This window comes from Paralichthys olivaceus, chromosome 19 (genome assembly GCF_024713975.1).
Source record: "Paralichthys olivaceus isolate ysfri-2021 chromosome 19, ASM2471397v2, whole genome shotgun sequence".
NCBI lineage: Eukaryota > Metazoa > Chordata > Actinopteri > Pleuronectiformes > Paralichthyidae > Paralichthys > Paralichthys olivaceus.
Genome location: NC_091111.1, coordinates 560,717 through 588,546, shown reverse-complemented (window position 1 = coordinate 588,546; position 27,830 = coordinate 560,717). Strand labels below are relative to the sequence as shown.

Genomic DNA, 27,830 nt, shown 5'->3' with positions numbered 1-27,830 from the left:
TTATAATAGTCACAATAAAATATGTCTTCTTTTTTCATTGGCAGTTGGATGAAAGCTTAGTGGTGCACCCTCTGTCCCATGTGGAAATGCCAGAAGTGGGTCAGCTGCTGAGAGAGATGTCCCTGTGTCTACTAGACCTCCAGGCTCTGTGCAACATCCTGGCTCAGAGAGCACAAGGGAAAGAGCCCAACCTGTCTCTACTCCTGGGTATGAAATGTATGTGGGTAGTGCAAGAGCACACACACACACACACACACACACACACACACACACACACACACACACACTACTTCCAATCTTTATGCTTTGCAAGGCTAAGCATTCCATTTAATAGAAAGAGTGTTAGCAATATTCTCATTTTACTCTTGACAAGAAAAATGATCAATGACACAGTACAAATTTTGACACTGCTTTATGTAAAGGCATTGATCCACTATTCCTGTGTTAATTCAGTGATAGTCTGGGAACTGTACCTTATCTCTTACTTTAATGTCTATATACAGCATTGGGTGTTTCAGCAGAAGAGAAGGACAGGAGAGAGGTTGTCAGAGAAGAGCTGAGGTTCATGCTGATGGAGGTCGGCCAGCTGAGGAGAGACATCGATGAGCTGAGGAAAAGCATCTCAGGCCGCTGTGCTAAGTACATGGGTGACAACTGTGTCTCCCAGTGATCCCCTCACCCCCATCCCCCCAGCTCTGATGACACAAAATTTGTATTCATTTGAACACAAATTTTAAGATTCATACCAATGCAGGGTTTCAAGTGTTTGGTGTCACCTTCATGCTGTGGTTTGAATATAATGATGGCAGATGTTAATATGACCAGTCCCCATGTATAGTGGTTGACCCTGACATTAGCTGTGGACTCAGTGGGGATGCACCAGAGCTGAAGCAAAGGATAATGGAGACCACAGTTTTTTTTTGTTGGACACACGACCAATCTACTGTATCACACTTATTCAACAACTCTCAAAATAAAGCAACATACTAAAATCTCCTGGATAATGGAAATAAAGTATGAAATCAATTTGAAAGCCCTCATAAGATTTTGATCTGCTAATTACACAGCTGAAGGAAAATCTATAGACTTGAGAAAAATAGACTTGTTTAGTTTTCTGAACTTATATCACTGAATGATCCAAAATATTTGTAGATGCTTGAATTAATGTTTCATACTGAAAACATGTCTCTGCTAATGTCTAAATAAGAAGAGAAAGAGCACTTTCAGATATAGACAGTGCTTTATCAACAATTATGCATAACACTGAAAAAAACCAAGGGAAAATAAAAGCATATGCCCACCTTCAAACATACAATCTCAGCTATGTGATTAGCTAATAAAACTGATACATATATGATATATATGTAATTGTTACAAACTGATATAATGTGCAGTTTTACTGGAAACCACCTGAGTGTAGTTTACCAGAGAACTCTTTGTTCACACATGCACTTTTTGGTAGCTTCTGTTGAGTTTGACAACAGACTGCATGATTTAACACGTTTGTAAAATTTAAAGTTTTGTTCAGTCCACTGCTGGATGATTCGGCAAGCAAATAGATGGCTTGTTCCTCTGTTGGAGAAATAATTCAGTTTAATATAAATTTTCATTTTACTGCCATATGGATGAAAACTGAAGTTATAGTTATTTACAGTGATGCTCTTAAATAATACTTTTTTGAGATTGATCTTACTTCAGATGGCAAATTAAATATTTGTAATATATATTATAATATTAAGAATTGTGTGTTCAAATTGTCAGCAGTTTAATGCTTGAAATTCTATCGCTCAATAACAAAGAACTAGCTTCACTAAGTTTGATTTCCTCTACTGCATTATGTTATAATGCCTTTTTCAATAATCTGCTGCATTTTCTTATGAAAACCATAACTGGGTGATATTAGTTATTACATAATGCAGTGGTAATCATTGGAATTGCCCTTTTTATAATGAAAATATTATATTGTGCATTATGTAATAATAAACCAAAAATATTAATGTTTTCCTCTGTAAATTGGTTATTTATAGATAAACTGAAATTTGCAAATTAGATTACTATATTTAATTTTTTAGTTTGGATCATGTCCAATCCTGTAACGTGGCGGGCAGAATTTATGACCTATACTTCAGCCAGCCACCAGAGGACAATCCAAATGTATTGGCTTCACTTTTGGGAGAGCTGTCATGTACTCCATCCGCTCAATGCTGGACACGAATTGAAGCGACATTATGAAAGGTATGATAATGAGTGTGAATAAATCTCTCAGTTGAAAAGGTTTAGATTTAGAGATTCTTTCTTTTGGAGTTTAATGTAGATTAATCCAATTCAATTCAATTCAATTTTATTTGTATAGCACCAAATCATAATATAAATTATCTCAAGGCACTTTACATAGAAGGTCAAGATCTTAAAATCTTATTTAATATAGAGAAACCCAACAGTTCCCACAATGAGCAGCACTTTGGCGACTGTGGAGGAAAAACTCCCTCATTAACAAGGAGAAACCTCTAGAACCAGGCTCAAAGTGGGCGGTCATCAGAAAAATGGGGAGGAGAGGAGTGATGGGTGGAAAAGAGGGGAGATAAATGAAGGTGATAGTGGGGAGGGGGAGAGAGAGACCAGGAACACTTGTGCACCATCAGGTATCAGCTCTGACTAGTTCTACTGAAAACAATAACAGTATAAAGAAGTTATTGATTATTATTGATAGCAGCAACAATTCATAAAATAATCAATTACTAATAAGTATTGTTGTTAATAATAATAATAGTAATAGTTGTTGTCCTGCAGTTCTGGAGTCAGAGATACCTGCAATAAGAGAGAGGAACTATGGGAGAATAAAGACGTGTATTAAAATGAATGAATGTGGGAGCTGGTTCCACAAGAGAGGAGCCTGGTAGCTGAATGCTCTACCTCCTGTTCTACTCTTACAGACTCTTGGAACCACAAGAGAGCCTATGTTTTGAGAATGAAGTGATCTATTTGGATAATACGGTGTTATTAGGTCTTTGATATATGGAAGGGCTTGATTGGTAAGGGCTTTAAATGTGAGGAGCAGGATCTTCAATTATATTCTGAATTTTACAGGGAGCCAATGTAATGAAGCTAAGACAGGAGTAATGTGATCTCTCCTTCTGGTTCCTGTCAGCACTCTTGCTGCAGCATTTTGGACCAACTGAAGACTTTTTACAGACTTCCTGGGGCATCCTGATAATAAAGAATTACAGTAATCCAGTGTAAAGGTAACAAATGCATGGACTAGTTTCTCAGCATCCTTCTGAGACAGGATGTTTCGAATTTTTACAATATTGTGCAGGTGGAAGATACTTGTTTTATATGTGGGTCAAATGTCCTGGTGGAACATTCATCACAGTGGAGCTGAAGGCCAAACTAACACCATCCTAGGTGACTATCTGGTCAGACAGTGATTCAAGCACAGAACCTTGTGGGACTCCATGACTAACTTGCATGTGCATGGATGGGTCATTGTTGACATTAACAAATTGAAATCTATCTGATAAATATGATTTAAACCAGTCTAGTGCAGTTCTTTTGATCCCTACATGTTGTACCAGTTTTTGTTACAGGATCTTATGATCTATGGTGTCAAATGCTGCACTAAGATCCAACAGGACGAGTATAGAGACAGGTCCATCATCTGATGCCATGAAAAGGTCATTAGTGTCTTTTACTAGTGCTGTTTCTGTGCTGTGATGGATTCTAAATCCTGACTGGAATTTTTCCAGCAAACTATCTAAGAAATCACACAGCTGTTTAGCAACTGCTTTTTCTAGGATTTTGGAAATGAAGGGCAGGTTTGATATGGATCTATTAGTTAAAACCTTTGGAACAAGAGTGGGTGTTTTAAGCAGAGGTTTAATAACAGCTACCTTAAAAGCTTGTGGTACATAGCCAGTTAACAAAGACATATTAATCTGATTTAATATGGAACTGTCAATTAGTGGAAAACGTCATTGAAAAGTCAAGTTGGGAGAAAGTCTAATTGACAAGTTGTTGGTTTGGATGATGAAACTAATAAGGTCAGTTCAGGAAGATCGATAGAATAGAAATGGTTCACATAAAAATCTGGGTCTTCAGGTGGGTCTAAGGTTTCAGGACAAGACAATGTATCTGTGCTATTCATGGGGAGGAGGTGGTGGATTTTTTCCCTGATGGTTATAATTTTATTTGTGAAAAGGTTCATGAAATCATTGCTTCTGAGGGTTAAAGGGATAGATGGGTCAGTAGAGGTGTGACTTTCTTTCAGCCTGGCTACAGTGCTGAAGAGGAACCTGGGGTTGTTCTTATTTTCTTCTATTACTAATGAATAATAAGAGGTTCTGGCATTTCTAAGTGCTTTCTTGTAATTTATCAGGCTATCCTTCCACGCTAGATGAAAGTCATGTTGATTGGTGGAATGCCACTTCCTCTCTAGCTTCTGTGATGTCTATTTTAAATATGTGTTTGAGAATTATACCATGGAGCTAATCTCCTCTGATGAGGAGTCTGCGTGGAGAAAATTCTTTGTGTCTAAATACATGTTAGTACCAAATTGAAATACATTCCCTCAAGCTGATCTTGAGATATAATGTTCAAGAAAAACATCGACATACTTTGTGAGGCCACCGTGACCTTTGACCAACAAATTCTGTTCAGATCATCACTGAGTCAAAGTGAGTGTTTGTGCCACATATAATTTTTTTTTTTTTTGTAAATTTTATTTATGCAGTTTTTATAATTTTCTGTAAATACAGACATATACAATACCACAAAAACATTTAAAAAAAACAAACAAACAAAGGAACGGGGGAGACCTTTCGTGATTAGTAAGAACAGAAGATTGGGGACCAGCATAAAGCATCTTTAATATATTCATACATTTCGAACCAAAGCCAATTTATCGAGGGCCGCCAACATATATCTCCACTCTACCTGGTCAAAAGCCTGCTGAGCATCTAGTGAGATCACAGCGGAGTGGGGCAATTTGGTTGAATACAATAAATTTAGCAAACACCTTGTGTTTGAGAAAGAAAATCTATTGGGGATGAAACCTGATTGATCAGGATGAATTAAAGTGCCAATATATTTGTTTAACCAGTTGGAAAGGACTTTTGCAATAAGTTTTTTGTCAGAGTTAAGCAGACTTAGGGGACGATATGATGTAATGTTCGTTTCGTCTCTGTCCTTTTTTAAGAGGACACAGATATGGTCATCGTAAAGGGTGTGAGGGAATATACCATTTTCCACTGAGCAATTGACCATCCCAAGCAAGAGCGGAGCGATAAAGTCAATGTGTGTCTTATAAAATTCTATTCCAAATCCATCTGGAACGCATGCTTTGCCGTTGGGAAAAGAACGAATAGCATTTCTGATTTCATCTAGCGTTAAGTCAGAGTCCAATTCCAGTCTTGCAGAATCAGAAAGGAGTGGAAAGTCTAGAGTATGGAGAAAGTCGGCAATGTTTGTATCCGTGGCAGTAGATCTAGAATTATATAGCTGGCTGTAAAAACTAAAAAATCTGTCATTGATTTGCTTGTGATCAGTTAAAAGCTGACCGGTGGATGAGGAAATTTTATGTATTGCCCTATCGGATAGGACGCCCTTCAGTTGCCTAGCAAGCAATTTATCGGCCTTCTCACCCAGCTCAAAGTGCTTCTGCCTTAATCTACGAATATAGTTCCCAACCTGCTCGCCCAGAATATGGTTGTATTCATATTTCACTTTCAAAATAGAGCTAAGGGTGTCTTCAGAACCAGTGTTATGATAGTCCTTCTCCAAATCAACCAATTCAGCCTCAATATCAGTGCGACACCTGTGCCTGGCCCTTTTGCGAGACGCCTGAAACGAGATGACGTGTCCTCTTATAACGACTTTAAAGGACTCCCACAAGGTAGAATCTGAGACGGTGCCATTGTCATTAAAATGCAAAAAATCTGCAATCTTGGACGATATGTAGTCACTGAAAGTGTCATCTAAATATAAAGAGTGGTTAAATTTCAAATTATATTGAGGGGCATAAATATTAAAGTCAATCACCATTGAGAGGGGTGCATGGTCTGAAATTAAGATACGATGGTAAGTCGAACCTGTTACATTCGAAATAAGTCTAGAGTCAACCAGCAGATTAACAATTCTAGTGAAATTGCCATGCACAGGGGAGAAAAAATAATATTGTCTTTCTAAGGGGTGCTGGTGCCTCCATATGTCAACCAGGTCCAAAGATTTGGAAAGATTTTTGAGTACAGAGACAGATTTCAATAATGGGGCCATGGACGAAGAGGACCTATCCATTAGTGGATCAAAATAACAATTAAAGTTGCTGCAAATAATTATCTTATGATCGTTATATTGCGTCACAAGGTTTAATACTTTACAGAAAAAATCAGGGCAATCGAAATTGGGGGCTTAAATGTTTACAGGAAATAGAAAGACTGAGTTTACCGTACCCGTGACAAGTATGAACCTCCCACCTGGATCGGTAGTCTGCTAATTTTTTTTAATTAAATTTAAAAAATATATATATTATTTCAAATAATTTTTTTTTTTTTAATTTCTATCTCATTTATATGTATTTAATACAATACATTTAATACATTTTCTCTCATCTATGTTCTAAGGTTAAGTTTACTGTCAAGTTCACGTCAGCAATGAAAGGGTTACTGTCCTGAAAACATGTTATCCAATCAGAATCGTCCATCTCTATCAAGGCCCGGTTAGCTGGCTCATTGATTAGTTAGGACTTCACGAATCCCGAAAAGCCAAACTATGTGTTATGGTTTGGAGAATGACGGGCAAATTGACCAATCACGATTTTATTTCAAGTGGGCGGGGAAAAACCCTAGATCGTAGGCCTTCGTGTAGTCTGAACATTTGAATCTCTGAGTTTTGAGAGCGGTTTAGAGACAGAGTTAAATGGCGGAAGACGAGAGTGACGTTGTTCTTGATAGCATTGCCTTTTTCAAGGCGGTCTTTCACAGAAAAACTTCAAATAATAAAAAACGGAAGACTAACTCCAGAACTGGAATTAAAAGAAAAGGTTAAGAAAGTGGAAAGGCATTTCAAGACCAAAAATTGTCAGCGATATCCATGGATGAAGGGCTGTAAGAAAACAAACAGGCTGTACTGCTGGAGTTGTTTACTTTTTAAAACTGACAAGTCATCCATCTGGGTCAGCGGCGGATTTGTCAGCCTAACAAATCTGACAAAGTCAGCCCACCGACATCAAGATTCTGCGGCACACCTGCAAGCGACGGTCAGTTTGAAAACTTTTGGGGACACAAGAGTTGATCTTCAGCTAGATGAGCAGTGCCGTAACCATACTACGCCCAACAACAACAAGGTCAGGCAGAACAGAGAGATCCTGAAACGTGTCGTATATTGGGGTTGCGATGATGTGAAGATGATGAAGGACTCTCCGATGACACCGTCTTAATTGTATAAAATGTTTATTACAAAAAAGTTCAGCATCAATACAAGCAATGCAACCTGCATATGGAGAGATCCGGGGTCAATGTGCATCTCTCCTGCCTGGAGAGAGATTCGGGGCCAATGTGAATCTCTTCTAAGGGGGCAACTTCAACTCCTCGTTTATATAGGAGTGTTGTTTTCGTTAATTTAAAGAAAACACATCTGGTTTCCATCCAGCTCTTCTGATTTGTCTGGTGACAGGGAGAGAAGGCACTAGCTCAAATTTAGTGTACCCCTTAGAACTGTGACCTAATGCCCTACCATACGTTCAGGCTTTCTCCAAATTCCTCAGGACCTGTGGACCTCGAACCTAAAGATACATTTCTTTTATGGGGAGGACTACACATGGCATTTCAGACACCACAAACGTCTCATCAATGTCATCACATTTCTTGGAAAGCAAGAGCTGGCATTTCGAGGACATGATGAAAGTAAAGATTCCGAAAACAAGGGGAACTACTTGGAGTTGCTGGAGTTTTTGGCGGAGTATGAAAGCCCTCTGCGCTGTCACCTGGATTTGGCCACTGTGTTCATCGGCACCTCCAGCAAAATTCAGAATGACCTGATTCAGTCGGTGGCAGATGTAATAACCGAAGCAATGAGGAAGGAGGTGAGAAACACGCCTTTTTTCTCCGTTATGGTAGACGAGACAACTGACGTAAGTAACACCGCTCAGATGTCATATGTCCCGCGTTACACCACTGACGGTGGTGTGAAGGAGTGCTTTTTCCAGTTTGGCGATGTCAGTGGTGATAAGCGCGCAGAAGCCATAGCTGGTCAAGTTTTGGAGTTTCTGGAGGACTGTGCCTGCACCAATAAGGTAATTGCCCAGTGTTACGATGGAGCTGCAGTCATGGCCTCTGGACTGAATGGGGTCGCAGCTAAGGTAAAGGAAAAAATACCACAAGCTCTATTCGTTCACTGTTATGCACACACTCTGAACATTGTCATGTCTCAAAGTGGTAATAAAATCAAAGAGTGCAAATTTTTTTCTGCCACCTAAGTGGCCTCGCAGCCTTTTTCACAAGGTCAGCCAAACGCACGAAACCCCTGGATGAAATATGCCAGCGAAGACTGCCCAGAGTGACTCCAACACGGTGGAACTTTTCATCACGTTTGGTTTGCACTGTGTATGAGTGGAGAGAAGAGCTCTTTGAATTCATTGTTGACAACCACAATTTTGATTTTGATGATGATGCTGTACACAGCGCTGATGGATACATGTCACAGCTGATGGGCTTCGAGTTCTGCTTTCTCCTCGCCACATTCAACTCAGTGTTCGCCTACTCCGACGTGCTCTTTGGGATCTTGCAGAATAAGGAGTATGACATGCAATTCTGTTTGTCCAGCATCGATGACTTTTGCAGCACCACAGAGAGAGAAAAGGCCAAATTTGACTCCATCTATGAGGACACTGTGTGCGAAGTCGGGGGGTCCCAGCGGGTGCAGGGCACGGAAAGTTGGAGATGTGCGTGCAGCGTACCAGCAGCTGCACAGTGAAATCCTGGACAATGTTCTAACTCAGCTGAGGAACAGGTTCAAGGATCATGAAAAACTCATGTTCCTTGCCCTTCTGGAACCCAAGAAGTTTGCCTCATACAAAGAAAACTTCCCCACTCCTAGTTTCAGAGCCTTGCTGAAAATTACGGGCTGTACTTTGACCTCCCCAGGGTCAAGACTGAACTGACGGTCATGTACAACATGGCAAACTTTCAGACAAGGAGCCCATCAGACCTGCTGCACTTTCTGACACTTAAAGAGCTGAATGAGAGCATGCTGCAGCTGTATCACCTCACCTGCCTGGTGCTGACCATCCCCGTGTCCACCTCCATCGTGGAGCGGTCTTTCTCGGCTCTGAAGTGCATCAAGACGCATGCCAGGAAAGGTACTGGACAGGATCGCATGGGAGCTTTGGCACTGATGTCCATAGAGAAAGGACTTCTTTTGGAGCTCAAATCAAAGGACAAACTTTATGACGCTGCCATCGCCCACTTCACAAAGAAAGACCGATGAATGGACTTCGTTTTCATGTAAGGTAGGCCTATGTTATAAGCCACATTGATTATTATTTCAAGGGATTAATATTACTGGCCAAGTGGACATTCAGGAATTTGTATTTATTGCGGAGGTTGTCTGTAAAAATCCCAGTGCAAATTGCCTTTAATTCAATATGTAAACTTATCAAACTTATCAGAAGTGTGTGGTTGGATTTTTGTTTTCAGAGGGTTTTTATTTCCCCCATGCTCCCTTGTCTGTCCCTTTCCCTGTAGAGAATTAAGGAGGTGTAGTAGAACCTATAAATGAAAATTGTGACTTCGATTTATTTGACATATTTATTCATTGCCCCAATGCGTAATTGCGCATGGAGAGGCATTTGCACTTTATTGCAACTTTAAAAAATAGCTTTTGTATTACCTGCTTTGTGTAACGTTTGGCGGATTGTGCATTTGAAATTGTATTGTAGCTTGATGATGCTCATGAATTTATTTGTCAATGTGTGAATGATTTGTAATGCGTTGTCTGTGGTGATGAAATGAGCCTCCGTGTCCGTGTCAGCTGCGTCACGGGGTGACATTCTGGGTGACCTCATTTAATTTTCCAGATTTTAGCGTTAGAGTATGTTTATTTAATTTCAACTACGCAGCCTAAATGGTCTCGTTTTCTGAAGTTAACGTTGAGAATGTTTCTTGTTGCCGAGAATGTTATTGATGTTATGGTCTATTTGTTTACATCCTTGTCATCGTTAATTAAAGGATTGCAGTTGTTAAACCCTTTCAATTCATCGTACTGTTGCTTTTTTCCGTGATGATTTCTTTTCTCGGTGATGGCTGAGGTGAAGGCCCAGCTGTAGTGCTCACGGTTCGCCACTGCAATCGGCAATATTCAGATCATACACTTAATGAAATATAAAAGGTGGGAAAGATTGACCAGTGCAGCATACAAAACATCAAACTTTAAGAAAATATTTAAGTTGAAAAAATAGATAAAAAATACAGTGAGAAAATATGCGTATACGTGAAAAGGTAAACACATAAATAAATCAATGTTAATACATCAAAAGGTAATAAATGACATTGTCCCAGTGCTAGATTCGTGCACCTGAGAGAGCGCACTGTGCGAAGCGCTATTTGAAAACAGGCATTATGCTGCATCAAATATAGAAGTGTTGGATCTGAACATCTATCAAAGCGCTGGGTAAAAAAAAGAAAATAGCTAAACATACATAAATATATATATAAGTATGTATATACAGTATATATACATATCAAAATATACAGTGATAATAATCTATACCATATAGGAGTTAAGATTCATCTGCTGGGCCTAAAGAGTTGGCAAACCGTTCAGCATCGGCCTGTGACATGAAGGTCTTCGATGTGTTGTTGTGGTCGACATGGAGCTTGACTGGAAAGCGCAGAGAGCATTTAGCACCAGCTTTGATTAGCCGCTTCCTCACGTTAGTAAAGGCCTGTCGCTGTGCCCAGACCTCCGCCGTGTAGTCGGGGAAAATGGAGACTCTGTCACCATGGTATTGCAAAGGCGCTTGTTGACGGCAGTATGTCGTAGTATGTCGATTACGTCCCGGTCGTTGTGGACCTTGGCGATGATGATCCGTGGCCGCTCATTAGGCTGAGGCTTCGGTCTCAGCCTAATGAGCGAAAATAAAATGAAGGAGATGACACGTCTACTCCATCACTGCACACGAGTGCCCCCCTCAAGTGACAATTACCTTTTGACCTTAAACCACCAAAATATTGCCAGTTCATTTTTGAGTCGAAGTGAATGTTTGAAGAGCTGATAGAGCTGATCTCAAGATATCATATTCAAGAAAATCATAAACATACTATGGCTATTATGACCTTGACCTTTGCCAACAAAAATCAAATCAGTTAATCCTTGAGTCCAAGTGAATATTTGTGCCAAATATGAAGGATTCCATGAAAGTGTTACAGAGATATCACCTTACAAAGGCAAGAATTTTGCATTGTGAGGTCATTGTGACCTCTACCTTTGACCACCAAGATCTAATCAGTTAATTCTTAAATCCAAGTGAATATTTGTACCAAATTTGAGATATTGCAATCACAAGAATGGGACGGAAGAATGGACGTACAGACGGATGGACAATCCAAAAACAATTCCTCTGGCCACTGGCTCTTACTGGCGCGGGGTCATAATGATGTACATGTTTATATGCTTACAGAGTGAGGATGTGAGATCCGATCAAGTAGTCACAGGAGATACATTGAGAAAGCATTTAAATGCCAGGTGTGACCTGAGATACTTATATGGACAGGGTTACAGAGAACAGACTACCTCATCATCTCACACCAATGCTACCCTGAATACTAAGATGAGGGCAACACAGGAGGACCTGAAAGTAAACTTGAAGGAGGTTAACGACAAGAATAAGAGGAAACTCTAGCTTCATCATGAAAGAGACCTCAAGTGGAATTAGGATCATCACTGGCTTCCATCCAATTGGCAACCGAGGAGTGGAGACCAACGTGGATAGGGTGGACAAACTGAGGGTGATTTCAGAAAATCCAAAGAATCTCCTTTCCTAACAACTATTCCTTGACTCCAGTGGAATACATCACAAGGTCAAGGGAGATATGAAGGAGAAACCGTGAGGAGTTTAAAAAGCAGAACCACGATGCAGAGAAAATCCAACTCCACTTACACTCAGCATTTAGAAACAAATGTAAACTTTATTAAGACAGAAGATACACACAGACAGTATGTTACTTTGTGCTGTACAGTAAGATTTCCTGTTTAAAACAAACTGACACATCTTGAGAAAATGTTTTTAGTTCCTACAGAGGGAACATTCAGCAATCAGTAATAAACAACAAAATAGAAAACAGGACTAAAATGTTGAAATAATATAACATGAGGATCATTTGTGGAGAAAACCTTATACAAGTGAGTGCCTTCCTTAATGGGGTGATTTAAATTACTTTAATATTTGTATTTAGTTCTGATGATGATTTTGTTAACTACAAGTTCAATATTTTTTTTTTCACTGTGACTCCTGACTGGACAGATGTAACAGAGAAGAAATCAGGAGCTTAGACAAATGTGAGGATTTACACCACTTCAGGATCAGATGAGAATAAAACAGCTGTTCATTTTATTTCATATTTACATGGGTGTCCAGATGCAACTATGATATTGGTTGGTCACTTTAAATGTTGCTACTGCACAGAATTGTAGGATGACATTTTCTCATTTCCTTTTGTAAAGTATGGTCCGGTGTTCCCTTTGCTTAACGAGATAAGTAAGGAAGCAATGAGGCTCCTTTCCTTATCGTTTAGAAAATTCAGTTCTTATTATGGTGGCCTCTGAAATACTTCTGAGTCATTTGACTCAGTCGGGAAAGTTCTGAAGCAAAATGGACAATTTGAATGCACATTAAATCTTTTCAACAGATTTGACACTGTAGCCTCTGTCCATTTCCCCCTGAGACTCGTCTGTTGTAATTCTCTTTCTCCTCCTTACAAATCCTCTGACTGCGTCGAATACTCTGACTTACTCCACACAGCCCCATATTCTACGCTTTGCAACACAAATGCATATTTCAGAAAATAAATCATATGATCTCTGCAGCTGAATTTAGATATTATGTCCTGCATTTGCCTGCTGCACCTCCCCAACTGCATATTTCATGTGTTAAAGGCTAAGTCCTGAGAAAGTATGGACCCAACCATGTGGACATTCTCCATGTCTGAAAACCGCTCTATACTTCACACCTTCCCCTCCTGTAACCTCTACTGTGTCCTTTACAATTGAGCATGTGAGAAGACAGATGAGGAGATGAGGCTTGCAATGACATTTGTATTATTTATCTTTACATACTGCTTGTTTTGTATATTCTTCACATTTAAATTTTATATGCCCATTTACTCTGCATAACTATCCTTGGGTGAGGGAACTATTTGTGATTCTGGCAGTGCTGTCTAAGGGTGTCTGTTGGAACATTTTCTTATGTATAAATACTAAACATTGACTAGCCTATCTAAGAAAGAAATGGTGTAAATATTGTCATTTTGCTGATGTATTCAGCTACATGCGGCAGCTATTGTACTTGTACCTGGGAGAATGATCCTGACACATGGCTGTCACTGAGGTTTCTATGTGTTTTTCCGCCGTTCATAGGGTTTTTTTGGAAGGACAGAATGTGGCACCTTGATCAGTCCAACTAGATAATTGTAATTTGTGAGTATGGGCTATACAAATAAAATTTGATTGATAGATTCCTTTGATTCTGCACAAGCATCTCACAAACTGCTCATTAAAGCTTCAATCATCTCCTATAAGTTTTTATTTGTCCCTTTAGGACCATTCATTCCCCTAGTATAGTTAAAAATGGTAATATATTTTCTAAACTCTGAAGACAAATTTAATATTTAAAAAGGATTTCTCAGAATGTATTACAAACAAACCAAATGGAAACCAAACTTTATTTAAAGGCTAAATAAAATGTTTAGCTTGAACATAAATATATAAAGATGTATATCATACATGTGAAGAGTTTAGAGACACAAATTGAGCTCCAAGGGTATAGACAAAGAAAAAACAGGTAAAGAATGGGACATGTCAATACTGTAAGGTCATAGAGTCAGAGCACACTTAGGGTTCCAGCTACTTCAGTTCATTTGGGCCAGACCACTGGCAGCTAGCAGTGCTGCCAACACATATAAGACTCGGGTACAGTAAAATATAAGTGAACATTTTTGCAATAAAGGTACACTGGTAACATGGGTGTCAGGTAGCTGCTGTTGAAACAATTCAGTTTGTTGCATTTTCTGCATTATATTGGAAGGTCTTCTTGACAAGCTAAAGTGTTACAAAACAATATTGTGATACACACGAAAAACACTACCAAGTATACAGCAATAAATGTAAATTAGAAAGACCCCATCATTAAAATTGACTGAATCCACCTACATTAGATCATTCAAGTGATATTATGCTCACCCCTGTATATCCAACAGAATGCCAATACATTTTAGTGATAGAACAAGGTTAAAAAGCTGTGGCAGGATAATATCAGTGGAACATCCACCCTACCTCATTTACTGGATACAATACCAGCACAGGGTTTCAAGGACATAAACTCGTATGACAAGTACAGTCACTAATAATTACAATGACCATACGGAGTAGGAGAGGAATTTCAACTTCAAGCATTAAATGTTGTATAACATGCTCTCTAAATATTTATGCTTTAGAAATATCTAGACCTGTTCCTTTCTATCTAAAATGGGAATATGTCTTCATTGTTCAATTATTTTGACAAGAACTGTTTTTTATTGACTTTATACGGAATCCCCTAGAATTTTAATGAATGTAGTATGGGACACTAGGTATGCAGTGACTAATCATAGAACAGAAGGCTGCAACCCCAGAAGAACCCTTTATGATAAAGGAAACAAACCCCTATGGGAGGATGCAGATACAATTAACTTTTTTACTGCCACTGTTGTCATAGGAGGGTAAATTAATTATCACCTGAAAGCCCTCTATTTGTGATTTCTATGTCACATCCAATTGTTGGATTATTAACAAATAGTAAATGTGTATTACGATGGCAGGTAAAAATACAGCATTTTTCAATTTAATATTTACCTCACATGATTTTTATATTTGAACATTATTGATATTTTAACAATTCATCTCATTGTGAATTAATAGTCTTGGCCTTGTATTACAATAATTTATTAATTGGTTTTGAGACATTTTACACTCTCCTGGGGTCTCTTGAAGTGTCTCCCTGGCATTTTTAACCTTGATTAACTGTACCTACTCAATACAGCTTAGTGAAATCTACCTTCTGCTCTTCTCTCATATAAGGCCTCCCTAGCAATATCCGCCACTCTTTCCATTAAATATCTCCAAAAAAGCTTGACATTATTCATCAACAATCTCACTCACATAGCTAACATGTCTGCTAAACTTTAACACCTAATCATTGCCACAACCCAAGGCTAAATGCCCTAATCCCACAACCACCATTTTCCTGTGTTCCTTGACTAGGCTCTTCATGGACTTAATTTGATTCAGTTCTTAGAGAGGAATTTTTCCAACCAATCCCATTGCTTTCGCTGAGCCCTTTAGTAGGAACAGTCAGTCACAGGGGGCTTTGAAGATATTTCCTCTGAAGGTGTCTCACTGGAGATCCCAGTATCTCCATTCTCTGCTCCGTTGCTCAGTGATATCTTCTCCAGTGCTGCAAAGTGGACACAGATTCATATGAATAACAATTAACAATGGCAAGAAGCATCCCTCATAACCATAAAACTGTTAAATCATGGTGTCTAAGCTTGTTTTAATCAGAAGCTTGAGGTGGAGAGGAGGTATGATTCCATTACAGGGTTTCAATGAATATTATATTGTACTTTCTAGGAACTATACTGTAGTTTCTCACTGGTAACAGAGCTACCTTATGTAACCTTGGTTCAATTAAAACAAACCATGCACTGAGTGAACCATCCACATAATTTAGTTGGGCATGATTTTACAATCTAAACTTTTGTTGCTGTTGTACAGCTTTTTCCCCAGAACCTGTTTGTCTTTTTTCATAAAAAGCGACTGAGATACACTCTATTCCTTTTTTGGTACAACAGAAAAAAATGATATATACATAACTGGCATTAAAGGAGACATGTGAGACATATGCCTAACCAGAAAATCCGATCAATCACAAGAGACTGGTGGACCAGCTGGCCAATCAGAGCAGAATGGGCTTTTTTGCGAGAGGGGGCAGGAGCTAAAACCAAATGTCAGATGAGTTGCAGCAATAACTGGTATAAGGAAACTGAAGCCTTTTCTGAACATTAGAGCAAACAAAACTTTTCAAGTAGAATCCCAAATTAAAGGCATGAACCTGAAAATTAGTCAAATATGTCTCCTCTAAAACACAGACTGATAATACAAGATGACAGTCACTAAAACTGTCCAATGAATGACATGCCTATCAATCTGTTTAACTCGATGTTAGACACATAACCCACACATAAGCTCTTTGAGTACTAGAGTAATGCTGACTGGCTGGTAAGCATGTATTTCCACAAAGGTAGTTCCACCTGTCATAACCGGTTGGTTGGACAAAATAACTAATAATAAAATAAATAATTTTCATCAGCCCAAGCAAAAATGGTTGACTGGGGAGGTATCTCACTCATATTGCTTTAAGACCCGTTCTATGTTTCACTATGGAATGTGGTAGATTCAAGATTAAAGACTTTTTTGTCATGTGCACAACAAGTACATTTAGCAGTTGCTGGCAATGAAATGCTTGGGTCACAGGCTCCCTTTCAGTCACGTCTTAAAACAATCCACAAGCAAAAAAATAATAAAATAAAAATAGAATGGACAAAATAAAATACAATATATAACATAAAACTAAAGTGTTAAAATTAAATATGATAAAATATACAGCTAAAAAGTAGTGCAAATATTTTACTGAAAAGTAGCTCCTGTATTGCCAAACAAGCATATCTAGCATCCAGCAACCAGCAAGAGAGATGCTCTGTTCCAGTTAGGACTCCAAGACTGAGATGCCTAGCATAGAAATGAAAACAAAGGTAAAAGGCAGCATAGATGCCCTGAAGATTAACTCACCTCATTAAGACTAAAGCCTAGTTTATGCTTCACGTCGACGGCGTAGGTTCGGCGTCGACGTGATGCAGTCGTTGAGCATTCGAAGTTCTGCGTCGAGGGAACGCGTTGCTCTGCAATTCACAGCCATGTCGCTAGGGGGTATGGCGGTGTGTTTGTCTGGTTATAACCGAATCCTCGCTTTTTCTTCCGTAAAGTAAACAACAGTAAACAATGGCGACCGAGGTGGAGCAGCTGTATTTGGAGTTGGAGCTCATCAATATTGAAGAACAAATGCTTATATTGCAAATGTTGAAGCGCAGGCGACAGAGAAGAAGTTTGCAGAGGTGGTTTTTACGATATGGTGTTTCTTTAGTCTTGCACATAAAAACACAACAACTGCTAATATGATACCTGTGCACAGAACAGTATTCACATATACTACAAAGCCCCTGAAGAGCAGGACCACACCCTTGTTCAGGGCCCCTTGATGTGCATCAGGGAGAGAAAGCACTTAATGCTGCAGGTATAGTCTGCATCCTGATGGTCAATGAGCCACTGTAGTTATATTATCTGTTCTCACTTAGACACAATCACCCTCGAGCAACAGAATGAAATGTTTCAGAATCACTGCAGAGAGCTTTCAAAAGCTGATGTGAGCTTAGTGCAGACCATTGCTCCAGCAGTCCTCTGGCAGAACATCACTAATAAGTACTTTCCTGGAAAGTTCAGAGCTTATAGTTCAGGAAAGGCAGGGCTGTCCCGTGAAACAACACTGTAACAGACTCCAACATAACCAAAACTCTCCATGAGCAGGGTCTAGGCCTGACAAATTTACCCAACGTAGCTCGTAAGTGAAAGTGGCTAAAACAAAGATTGTACATGCCATCAGACCTTGTAGTCGAGGCCATAATCTGAATTTAACAGATTTATGTACATTGAAAATTCTTTAGTGGGTATTTGTGGGTGTGGGCATGCAAACTTGAACACAGCTCAGAGGAGAATATGAGAGGACTTTTAGGCTTAAACCTGGTCAAAATTACGCTATTTCGAGTTGAAATTTGAATGTCTGGTAGGGCTGGGTGATAAAACGCTATAATTATGATTATACAAATTTACCTTGATAGAATTTTAAGATACGTTGATATAACTTTGCTATAACTCAGCAGAACACAACAGCCATTGAAATAGTGAAAGAATAGTGCCACGCCGAACCAATCATGTGGCTAGAATAGGTCAGGTTAGGTTGATGCACACAGCAAGTGTGTAGGAGGAGCAGCAGCACATGTCTTAATTGTTTGGGTGGACGACTATGCATCGATGTAGTGACTGAATATAATAATCATGTTTTCTGCTACATTCATAGTTTTAGCAGGTTTCCACTGCTGAATAATTATAACCACCGCTTCTTCAGGATCAGGACAGACATATATTAAAGGCCGAGTCGTCCTGTGTCAGAGTCTCTGTCGGAGTCTGTTTCCTCCTCCTCCCGCAGATTAATAATAATAATAATACATTTTATTTCAAAGGCGCCTTTCTGTCAACCAAGGACGACGTTTTAACTTCACTGTTGCAGAAAAAACGACGCCCGGCTTATCCAGGAACATAAATATGAATTCATCAGGTTTTTAATTCAGATCAGTTCTACGTTTTAGTGATTACAAAGCATCAGAGGAGCAGAGTCACTTGTTGACCTGCGGACTAATGCGCATCAGTGGTGCTTATTTAAGTTAAGATAAAATTATATTGATCCACACACTGGGTAAATTCAGTTGTTACAGCAGCAGACAGGTCAGAATGAGGTAGATGAGAGAACAAAGAAATAAAAAAAAGGCAATAGAATAACATAACATAAAATAAAAAATAAATAAAAATGTAATTAAAAAATGCTGAATATGTACATTATATACACTCTAGTGGTTTGTAAGAAATGTTATAAGTTAAGTGTAGTGGCACAGGATGATTGAATGAGTAAGTAAAATCTGTTTTGTGCATAAGAAAAAACTTTTGTACATAAGAACATTGTAGATAATCATAAATTTGCCCAAAATTATTTTCTGGTTATTAATTTGATATATATTGATATCAACTGACATGAAAAAAAATTGTCGTGTAAGGTTTTTTTCCATATCGCCCCACCCTATTATTGGGTCTCTGGACACTTGGATGACACCCAACGAGCAGTATGGAGGCATGTTATGGTTTTTATTAGATACCTTAAGATTTACTTTGAGGACACAAGCAGGTAATTCGGTCAGGACCCATCTCACCCCCTCCACCAGTCCTTCATGTTACTGCCATTAGGCAGACATTACCAAGACCTTCTTGCTCGGAAAAACATCTACAAGAAATCCTTCCTTCCCTTTGCAATAACCACCCTTAACAATTTAAAACAAACTGTATTTTACCCTAGTGAGTATTGTTGAGCCTTGTTATTATATATGTATCATTTGTCTTAAAATGTGACTTATGTGTGAATATTTGAGCCCAGTCAAAAGGAACATTTGTCACATTAGGACAGACAAAGTTTATCTAAGCTTTAATTTGAATCTGTCTAAAATCTACTTTTTTAAACTGGGTCTGATTCCGAATTGTGGCCTGTCTATAGTCAGACAGGCCACAATTCTGTGGTAAAGATGAGCTTAACACAAACTCTAGCAATCCAGAATATGTAGTGTAAAGCAGCACGAGGATTCTTAAGCTCCCTAAATAAAGAGAAAACATGTATTTTATAAATGAAGCATTGGGTTTGTTTAAATTTAATACATACCCTGCAATGATGCTGAACTGTTGATAGTTGGCGCTGTGCTGCTGTCCTCCAGTTCATCCAGGTAAAGTCTGTAGCGATGGCCACTGTCGTCTTCATACTCCACATTCTCATCATCGCTGTCCACCTCTGGAGCCACATAAACCACTTCAAACTCTATCTGTCCTTGCTAGAACAGACAAACAGGATGAGCACATTAAGAGACAAAAAGTAGTGTGAACATGTGTGCACACCTACAGTATATTACCTGCTGGGACAAAATAGTGACCGCCTCTTTGTGTTTAGCATCTCGCAAATTAATGCTGTTGACAGCAAGGATGGCATCTCCAACATGCAGACCTCCACATCTGTCTGCTGGCTGACTTGGATGGATCTCTGAAATTAGAATGGGAACACCATGCTCCTTCCCACCCTGATGAGAACACACATACAATTCTTAACTCCTCTGGATGAGTGCATCAATTTTAAGGCAATTTTATGTTGATGTGAGGAATGTTTTAGTAATCTGACAGCGGTATTAACCAATGACATCATGGCAGCTCCCAAAAATGAATCCAGAACATCTAGTAGTTGGCTGCAGTTCAGGTCATGAACCTGCCTCATCCATGTTAGTCAATAGTACATTGACCAAACTAAAAAGTTTAATTTTAATTTTGATTAGAAATCAACAGATTAGCTTCAGATGTATAATTTGTCTTCATTTCTGTACAGTGGGAGTGAGTGTAAACGTGTTGTCCATCTTTATTTTGTTATTGGTGTTGACCAATCAATAGGACTGCCAACACTTTTGTCTATCTTCACAGTAACTCACATCAAATCAGACTGCACTTTTACAGGGACTCTGTTTGCTTAGTTTCCTTTTCTAATGTGCCTTCAGACAGTGAACAAATGCCACTCCATTCTCTTCCTGCAACACAGAGACTGATTTTAAATTGGCCAAATGTAGCCAAAAACAGCCTCCTCCAATCCCTCAATAGCCCTGTAGCATTCATCAAAGGCTGCAAGCATCTACCTACAGTAATCTAATCATGAAGCTAAATGGAGTGGGCTGTGGCTTTAAATAGAGGGAATAGTTATCCATGTGACTAAAAACATCATATATAATAATATCATCAATATCATCACATCATCATTAGGTCCAGACCAGATAACCACACTCATTTATCTTCATTAAAGGAGACATATTATGCCTTTTCAGTATATGCCTTTGTGTGTGTAGGTGTGCATACTTAAAACTACTTAACATTTAAAAGTCTTCAGAGGAGCTCCTCTCTCCCACAGAAAACGCTGCTCCTGAAATTGCTGAATCACCTCATCATCACTTTCTCTAATACGTCCACACCTTTGACGTCACGTTGCCTATAATCAGTATAATGAACGCCTGGCAGCTAGTCTGTCACACCACTAACAATGAGTTTTCTCTGTATATAATTTCAAAAAATGATGAGTCAAAAATTCAATGGTTAAAATGCATTTTTCAATAATACAACCCCAACCTGGTATAGTGTTCACCTCACTTCACCAAGAACTGCTAGCACATCCATGTTAGCTGGCTGATTGATTCATTTTTTGCTTCTGTATTTCATAGTACATCACAGCAGACTCCTGTCTGTGAACAAAATAAATCATACCTAGCAACTATATACATGTTCCAAGATATGGTTTGCCCAGCGGACCCTCCACAAACCATCTCAGTGGGCACGTGGGGGAGGGTGGACAGGGACAGAGCGAAACTCTTCTGCGTTGCATGCGTTTTGTACACCTCAGGATGATAAACGTGTCACATCCTGTGTCTGTCACATCCTGTGTCTGTCACATCCTGTGTCTGTCACATCCTGTGTCTGTCACATCCTGTGTCTGTCACATCCTGTGTCTGTCACATCCTGTGTCTGTCACGCAAGTGCGGACCACAAGGTGAAAATTTTATGTAAATTGAATTAAAGTTTTAAAACGAGGCTTAATTCCTGTTGCCAGTAAGTGGCGCTATCACTACCACAAGATACAGACTAATAGATCTGTTCAGGTTGGGGCTGTGACTCTGATCATAGGTTTTAACTTTGGAGATTGAACAATCCACAGTGGTGTTAAAAAAAACTTCCTGTTTGATGGTGAATCAGTAGGTAGGGCTATGACCCTGCATTAATATATGTGAAATAGGGAGCTGTTCAGGCCTGGACTCTGATCATGTGACACCATTTTGGTGCTGATTGAACAACGCAGAGTTATAATAAATCCCTCTTTTTTGGTGAATCATCAAACTTTGACACCTTGCCACGTTCACACCGTGTGACGTACACTAACGAAATGGTAGTTTTAATCTCCATGTTGTTAAGATGACACTCACTGAATTTGAAGTTGATCTGATGAAATCTCTAGGAGGAGTGCGTTCAAATACACAAGTAAAATGGCCACTAAATCAAAAATGGCAGACTTCCTGTTGCATTTTTCATAATGCTCCTTGAGACATTTTTGTTTGTATGGTCCTGCCTGCTAGTGTAACGACTAAATTTCCCTGGTGTGTGGATCAGTCAAGTTTTATCATTATATCATCTTAACTTATATATATATGCACAGCGCTATTCTCTTTTTCACTTTTTTGGCAGCAAATATTTTACCCATCTGTCTAAACACAGTAAAATGCAATTCAGTCCGTCAGCGGACATGTCATGCAGAAAAAATTAAACAGTAATGTTACTAACCACTCTGAAACATCCTGCTCCAGTCTTCTTTTTTTTTGGGACTACCGGCTCCTCTCTGTTCCTATCGGACTCTGTGTTAAACTGGGCTTGTTAGAAATTTGAAATTCTTATTTTTAGCTTAAGCAGCTCGGCAGCTCAGCCTGTAACCTACTTCCGCTAATGCTCAATGGGCGAGACACTTCCGATATGCGTTGGAAGCAGTTAACCAGTCACAAGAGGTTGGACCAGCTGGCTAATCAGTTCAGACAAGCTTCTTGTGCAAGAGTGTTTCAGAGAGAGCATCAGAGTTAGTTGCAGCAAAAGACAGTATGAAGAAACAAACGTTTTCTGAACTTGCATCAAAACACATGGAATTGGTGGCTACTTAAAATAAATCGCTTGTGTATCTTCAAATGGGTGTCATGGCCACTAAGAGAAAGAAAAAACTTTTAATTATTTTTTTTTCTCTTACTGTGATGGAGATTCCCAGCCCCTCATGATCATCTTTTACTAGCACCACCTTCCTGATAGGGCCTACTCCCTGGGTTTTCTTCAGTAGGTCTGGGTCCTGTAATTACATTCACACATAAAGACAACCTTGATAGCACAAATAAAATGTATCAACAGTTTCACTTGCTCTTAAGTTTTACACTCACATGCCCCACCGGAGAGGTGAGAGGTTTCTTAGGATCATTGCGACCTCTACATGCTCGGATGACAGTCTTATGACGGTGAAGGTGAATCTCTGCCTCCAGCTGGTTCCAAAGCTTGTCATGAGCTGGCCCTTTCATGTCACGGCCTAGTAACTGGATCTGCTGCACTCTAGAAGACAAACTCCAAAAAATCTGCTTGGCATTTCAGCCTATCTACACATTGCATACACTGCACCTAGAAATGTTATAAATTATTGCACTTATTATTATTATATATATTATATTATATTATATTATATTATATATATATATATAATATATATATATATATATATATATATATATATTATGTAAAACTGTAAAATTCCTCACCTTCCAGCCAGTTCCTTGTCCAGGTATTTAGCAGCCAGTCTGGCGCCATACACTTCGGCCTGCAGTACTGCCATGTGCCTGCGAAGGGCCTCGTTTTCCTTCTTATATAGTCTCACTTCAGTATCCAGCCTTGCCTCTACTAACTTCTCCTTCTTACTAGCCTCCAGCTCCTGTTCCTAAAAGAAGCACATCACACACACAGGTCAAACACAACTCTTGATGTCGAACAAAGCACCTCATAGAAGAGGTGGTTTTCACAACAGTTGACACACGAACCTATTTCATTAATATGCCTTTGCCTTTGTTTCTACTTGGAAAGGGGAAGTGATTTGGTAAGAATTATTTGAAACTACAGCTACATTTCTCAGATTGAATATATCTGAATGTATATCAGATTGTTTCAATGGTCTGTATTTGTGTAGCACTTTTCTATGCTTTAAGACCACTCAAAAGTAAAGACTAGTCACTGTCAAGAGCTTTACATGACTGTTTTAGTTTTTTAATTCAAAATGTCCCCCTTTATGTTTCTATCCTTCCACTGCAAATCAGAACAGAGGAAATGTTTTCCAGATGAATGTGTTTTTTTCTTTTTTACTGCAATTTAATGATAATTAGAATTCAGTTTGATAAATCTAGCCTATGTGAGAATAAAATAAAACTAACAAAGTAACTGAGCTACATTTTGATGGTACAACCTCATTAACCAAGTGTGTCCCAGTATACACATGCTTGTAGACATTTGACCACTTTTGGCAAGTGCTGGAAAAGCTTCACACAAGTAGACACCAATCAATTGCCAATACTGCAGGTGACAGAAAATTGATGTCTGGCAGTCTAGAAGAGAAAGGAGAAAGCTACAACTCTTGTCTCTCTCCTTTCTTCCTCTGACTTTAAGTATCACTGACTGTCAAGTCTAGCTACAAAAGCCGTCAATTACATGGAGACTGTGAGTGTTTTTCAGCAGGATTATGCAAAAACTACCTGGTGGATTTCCATGAAACTTGGGACAAGAAAACACTATCCGTATTTTTTTTCACTTTCAATAACATTGTTGTTGACATTTTTACCAATTTCCCAGTAAAAAGAAAGGCAAATTTAGGGGCTAATTTCCGTAAGTGTCTTCTATGGTTTAATTTAATTTATAGAAACTGATATTCCTTGCAGGCAACACAGTGGTGCAGTGGTTACTGCCATTGTGACCACACAGTGAAGGTTCGACCGGGGTCTTTCTGGGTGGAGTTTGCATGTTTTCCGACAGTCAAAAAACATGCAGACTGGGGAATTGGAGACTCCAAGTTGACCATGAGTGTGAATGGTTGATTGTCTCTATATAGCTGTACATGCACTGAACTCCTCTTTGCCCTAAACTTACCAACTTTTCCACTGGTGGTGTTGGCTTAAGGGGGTAAAAGAGGAAGAGCAGAGAGACGTCAGGGATTGCAGAAATTCGACAGAGATGTAAGTATTTTAACCAATTAAGTGGTGGCTATATAGCAAATATGGACCTCAGAGTTGGGAAAAGGTATAATTAAACACATTGGAAGTAATGAGAGAGCAGGAATAGGCAGCAAAGAAACAGCAGCGATGTCATGTGACAACTTAACATCTCACAATGTTTTTGCACTTATGTTTTTGTGTGTCATTCTGTTTCTGATGTATCACACTATTGTTGTTGTTTGTAAATATTATTAATTGCATTAAGATTTATTTGTATCAAAGCTTTCAGACAAAAATGAAGATCAAAACTTGACAACATAAAGTTAAAAACAAACACATTAGACTGAAAATCACACTTGAATTGCAAAGCATTGTCAGTAGAGAAAGTAAACATTTGGTCAAATGATCTACATGCAAATGTTTATGTTAGGATAATGTTGCTGTGAAAATAAAAATATACAGGAGTTAGGGTCATTTTAAAAGGATGTAGGGAGAAGCATTTGAACTTGTGTTGAAATTGGAATTAATGTTACCAATCTACTTAATTCACCTGAATAAAACCAACTAACCAGCATCATGATGGACGGCCACGTTTAACATAGCAGTTCCACACAGGACCTTTTGTTCAAATGATATCTGGGGATGAAAGCCATGGAACTTCAATCAGTCCACTGGTTAAAGCCTCCATGTGTCACATTCTCTTGGATTCCAAAATCACAGAACCTCTTTGTGAAGTAGATTTTTTTAGTAACGACAAGATCATTGACATTACAATGACAAAGACACACAAAAGTGCCTTGCTGCTAGTGCCATAAAAATTCATAAATGCGACAGTAGTTTCTTGGGTGTAGTAAGTGTTCAGTGGGCTCACTGAACCCCCTAATGGCCATAGCAAAAAATGAAAAAGAAACAATTATCTATTGTAAAGTCCTGCTCTATAATAATAAATACGAAGGGTAAACCAATTGTGTGACTGAAGTAAAACTTAAATCAACACATTTTAAATGCTGTCCATAGCATCTCCTTCTCCCACCTACCAGTCTGTCCTTGATGGTGTCAGAGTCCTCAGCTTGGCCTTGTTTAGTGTGAAGCTGCAGCTGAAGAGCATGAAGCTGCAAGAGCTGGTCATGGACCTCTCTTTCTACCACCGCCCGCTCTGCTTTGGCCTCAGTCAGCTCAGAACGCAGGTCAACCAGCTGAGCCTATAGTTGAGGGGATGATCAATAGAGAGAAAGAAGAAAGAGCTCAATAGGGAAAGACACCAGAGGTAAATATGGTCAGATGCAACTGTGTGTGTCTGTGCGCTCCCACACAGCGCAGACACACAGGCCCGCCCCCCTCCTCCACTCACTCGCTCAGAGCGACATACACAGTGAGATCAGAACTCGTTCATGAAGCAGCAGGTCAGAGACTTAGTTGAAAAACAGTGGAAACAGTGAAACACAGTTTCTCTCTGGTCATAGCTGCTCAGTGATCAGCTGCTTCATGATCAGAGCAGAAGCTGCAGTTGGTTTGTATCGAGCTGGAGTTTCTGTTTCCTCCTCCTCTCTATATAAACACTCATCATTAGTTATCAGGACCTGGTGTGTACATGAAGTAACTCAGTGTTTGTTTGATTCCAGAGTTTATGCGACTCATTTAAACATCATGAAAAATGACTCGCCAACATGTTGTGCTCAGTACAACATGAGACGAGACGCTCACAGTCAGGACTAAAATGACCGGAGCGACATGATCCAACACCATCGAATAATAACTAAACACATGATCGTAAGTTTGTTAATAAATCATCCAAATAAAAAATTAACTTTGAACCCGTTCTTTTTAATTGTGCACTGACACAACACTGCAAACAGCAGCTACTGCACAACAGCCAACATTGACAGGCAGAAGTAGTAGAACTGGATCATCACACTCCTGTGAGCAATCCTGCATGAGACTGAGGTTAGGACCGCCTTTACTCGTTTACATATGGACACAGAAATACATAAATAAATACATGTGGAAATAAATGTAAGTCATTTATGCATTTTCAAAGTTATTTATACATTTATTTATTATTACTTAAGTCGTTTCTGGTCCTCCATACAGATAAGTGACAATACATCAGTGGATCATGATGCCAAAAGCCAGTGAGTCTGCATGACATATCAGTACAGTGCAGCGTTAACCGTGCATTGCACATAACTTGCTGACCTCTAGTTTGTGGTTGAGTTGGAAGACCGTCTGGGTTTTATGACACAGCTGAGCAAAACAGGAGCTGAGGCTGGTCATCTTCTGTCGACCCTCATACGTAATGTCGACCTGATCTGGGTCTATTTCTCCGAGCAGGAGATCCACGTCCACAAATGCCTTGTCAAATTCTTTCTCCAGCACTTCTAGCCAACGAAATATGGTAATTCCGGGGCCCGGGCCCGAGCTATGGCCCGCCGGGGAGCATCCAGCCGAGGCGGACATGGCGTGAGTACAGCACAGCACAGCACAGCCTTACCGTTAGCGTTAGCCTACTAGCCAATTTTGATCGTGACCAACGTTAACGGTTATCCTCTCTTTTAGCCAATAATAAGAAAGAAAATAAAAAAGAAATAACGAAAGAATCCGATAACTGAACTGTGTATTGGGTTCGTGGAGTAAAGTCTGACAAAATGCGTTTTCAAATTCTGACGAAAAACAATCAAACCAGGAAGTCACCACACTGGGCTCCCGACTAAGTCTGGGATATCTACTTTGGTCTGCCTATCTGAAGGGAGGAGCAGTGGATAACAGAGCTGTACTCTTCTTCTATCAATTGGTGCTAGTTGGCAAACAACTTACAGTTGCACTACCGTCATCTTCTGGAAAGGAGTGTAGATC

The 27,830-nt window shown here is 39.3% G+C and overlaps 2 protein-coding genes across 5 annotated transcripts in view; one reads left to right on the top strand and one right to left on the bottom strand.

Annotated features, from left to right (window-relative positions):
* The window catches only part of cep85l (centrosomal protein 85, like), a 57,443-nt gene extending 44,382 nt beyond the window's left edge, over positions 1-13,061 (top strand). For 2 of the 3 annotated variants that reach the window (XM_020091521.2, XM_020091517.2), the window contains 2 exons: positions 45-216; positions 504-13,061. In XM_020091521.2, the coding sequence (XP_019947080.1) occupies positions 45-216; positions 504-670 (339 nt within the window). In that variant the 3' untranslated portion in view covers positions 671-13,061. The remainder of the gene's footprint in view (positions 1-44; positions 217-503) is intronic. The other variant, XM_020091519.2, reaches the window with a different exon arrangement.
* An 851-nt stretch (positions 13,062-13,912) lies between these two features.
* On the bottom strand, positions 13,913-27,712 carry gopc (golgi-associated PDZ and coiled-coil motif containing). 2 transcript variants are annotated; one of them, XM_020092022.2, is made up of 9 exons: positions 27,174-27,712; positions 26,015-26,179; positions 24,913-24,936; positions 23,541-23,716; positions 23,172-23,337; positions 22,988-23,083; positions 20,085-20,249; positions 19,841-20,006; positions 13,913-15,700 (listed from the first exon to the last, which is right to left on the bottom strand). In XM_020092022.2, exons 1-9 carry the CDS (start codon positions 27,432-27,434, stop codon positions 15,585-15,587), a joined length of 1,335 nt encoding a protein of 444 aa, XP_019947581.1. In that variant the 5' UTR covers positions 27,435-27,712; the 3' UTR covers positions 13,913-15,584. The 2 variants fall into 2 exon arrangements, with proteins under 2 accessions (XP_019947581.1, XP_019947582.1); XM_020092023.2 differs by lacking the exon at positions 24,913-24,936 and having other exon boundaries at positions 27,174-27,711.
* Positions 27,713-27,830: the final 118 nt, after the last annotated feature.